Source organism: Lycium barbarum, chromosome 5 (assembly GCF_019175385.1).
Source record: "Lycium barbarum isolate Lr01 chromosome 5, ASM1917538v2, whole genome shotgun sequence".
NCBI classification, from domain to species: Eukaryota; Viridiplantae; Streptophyta; class Magnoliopsida; order Solanales; family Solanaceae; genus Lycium; species Lycium barbarum.
This window is the reverse complement of record NC_083341.1, coordinates 106,526,582-106,529,106: the sequence shown is the minus strand read 5'-3', so window position 1 is coordinate 106,529,106 and position 2,525 is coordinate 106,526,582. Positions and strand designations below refer to the sequence as shown.

Sequence of the window (2,525 nt, the reverse complement as noted above, 5' to 3'; positions counted from 1 at the left end):
ATTTTTTGAGACAAATTAAAAAAGAAAATACACATATAAATCGAGACAAAGGAAGTAATACTATTTCTTTGGATAGGCATCAAAAGTTTATTTTTCTTTCTTAAATTTTGATATTTAGTCAAATATTTCTCTATAAAATAAAACGAAGCAAATATTCAAACCTCATCTTTTTTAAAATTGAATGATATTTTATTTAAATAATTCATTGATTTTTTTATTTGACTACAATTTTATCAAATATAGCATCTTCTCAATAATATAATTTACATTATAAAATATCTACATATTTTAACTTACAAATTTGGAAAAGATAGTAGTATTATATCATGACAAACCAAACTTGGTACTATAGTAGCCTCATTTATTTCAAACCCCATCATCCTCATCCTTTAAACTCATATATTGTATGCTTCATCTTCTCCTCCTAACTCCCCAAACACTCATTTCCCCATCTTCTTCAACAATTCTTCTATTTGGGGTTCTTGGTATTTCTAGAAAATGGAATCAGAAAGCTTAAAAGATTCATATAATGATCAAGAAGTTCGTGTAGAAGTCATTGGAAAATTAACCGATGATTTCAAAGAACAACTGAAGATGAAAGAACAGATAATCAACCATGAAACGGAACAATATGACGACGACGATGATGATGATGATGATGAGGTGGAAGAGGATGATGATGAGGAAGAAGAGTTTTCTTTCGCGTGTGGAATAGACGCGCCGCCTATAACAGCTGACGAGGTGTTTTGCAACGGTCAAATACGTCCACTTTTCCCTTTATTCAATCAAAACCTACTTTTATCTGATGAAGATATAGAAGCTTTGAAAGAACAGTTACCAATAAGGCCACCAGTAAAGAATATATTTATACAAACAGAAGATAACCCTATTCATGCAACTTCTTCTTCGTCAAGTGAAGAAATAGCTGGACCTTGTTGTGAATGGTCAAAAAATAAGGCAATTGAAGCTACTACAAATGAAGACAGTCCTGAAGGGGTATGTAAAAAGAGTAATTCAACTGGATTTTCAAAGCTATGGAGATTCAAAGACTTTCTTCACCGGAGTAACAGTGATGGAAGAGACACGTTTGTGTTTTTGAACCATACTACTACTACAAATACTCCGGCGAAAGCAGAAGAAAAAGTCAAAGTCAAAGTCGACGAGAAAGTAACAGAGAAGAAAAAGAAGAAGAAGGGTGTGAAGAAGAGTGAAGGTGTATTAGCACATGAAGCTTACATGAAGAGTAAAGCTAAGGCTGAAGGCCGGCGATCGTATCTTCCTTACAGACCGGAGCTCGTCGGATTTTTCACAAATGTTAACGGTGGATTAACGAAGAACGTGCACCCATTTTAAGATGGGTAAGTTCGTCCTGACACTAGGATTATAAAAAGAAGAAGAAAAAAAAAGGCACAAAAGTTTGGTGCCTCCTTAGTCAAATTATTTTAGTTTTTTTTTTTTCGTTGATAGAAATGTTTAATTTATTTTTAATATTGTAGTGTAATTTGTTTAAGAAAAGCATGTATGTAGTCAATATTTAGGCTGGTTTGATTAGATCATGGCTTACGGGATATTAGGTATAAGTTGGCCTTTTGTTTCCCTTGTTGAGCTTTGTAAATCTTGATGATTCACCATTTTGGTTTTAATATTTCACTAATTTTACAACCTTTAACCGTTTAATTGTTGGTTGTGGAATTCATATTAGCATTTTTCCCCGTTATGTACATGTAACAAAAGAGATGAATTTGATTTAAAATTACATGGATACGAGTTATCTCAAAGGAAATCAATGCAGACCTATATAAGATGGATTTATTTTAGACAATACCAACAAATTGCGTTTAAAGTTTAGTTATTATTGCTATACTTATATTAGTTGTAGATACAACGCAGACCTCTATAAGAGGGAGGAGCTAATTACGTGCGAAGGTTTAAATATGTAACATATTGAAAAATGGAAAATATGACAACTTAGTATTTGCTCTATTTCACTTTGTGACACCATTTTTTATTATCGATATAAAAAGAACGAATTTCTTTTTATTCGTTGAATATTATGGTATCCTTAATACTAACATTCTTTTTATATAAAAATCACAAATTTTATTTCTTTTTCTTAAAATTTCATGCTGGAGGAAGTACTAAAATGACCAAAGTGGTCATGGTGACAAAAAAAATTTAACCTTAGGCTTTTCTATTTGAGCCGTCAAGAAAAGACTATTGCCGACCGTGTCGTTGTCTAAAGCAGGTTTTGGGAGTTAATATTTTGGGTCACTCACACGAGCATTCTATGAAGTATCCTCCCAACTTCCATCAGAAAACTCTGAACATGTAAAAGCACATGGGCTGCTCTTTATTCAAAATATATAATACTATGTTATACACCCCCAACTCTTTGCAGAATAAAACAAAGAACATTATTTACATAAAAATGTTTAAAAAATTACAGAAAAAAGGACAATTTGTGGAATCTAAAGTAGTTGCATTGAAAGGACAAATTATTTATAGTGAACTTTTAGGGGGCGTGG

At 32.1% G+C, this 2,525-nt stretch overlaps 1 protein-coding gene across 1 annotated transcript; it reads left to right on the top strand.

Annotated features, from left to right (window-relative positions):
• Window positions 1–498: 498 nt before the first annotated feature.
• On the top strand, window positions 499–1,353 carry LOC132639604 (uncharacterized). The gene has a single exon (XM_060356046.1). It carries the CDS (start codon window positions 499–501, stop codon window positions 1,351–1,353), a length of 855 nt encoding a protein of 284 aa, XP_060212029.1.
• The last annotated feature ends 1,172 nt before the right edge of the window (window positions 1,354–2,525 follow it).

Bases quoted from the DNA above. Each gene is read 5' to 3' on its own strand.
- LOC132639604 (XM_060356046.1), top strand. From the start codon at position 499: ATGGAATCAGAAAGCTTAAAAGATTCATATAATGATCAAGAAGTTCGT.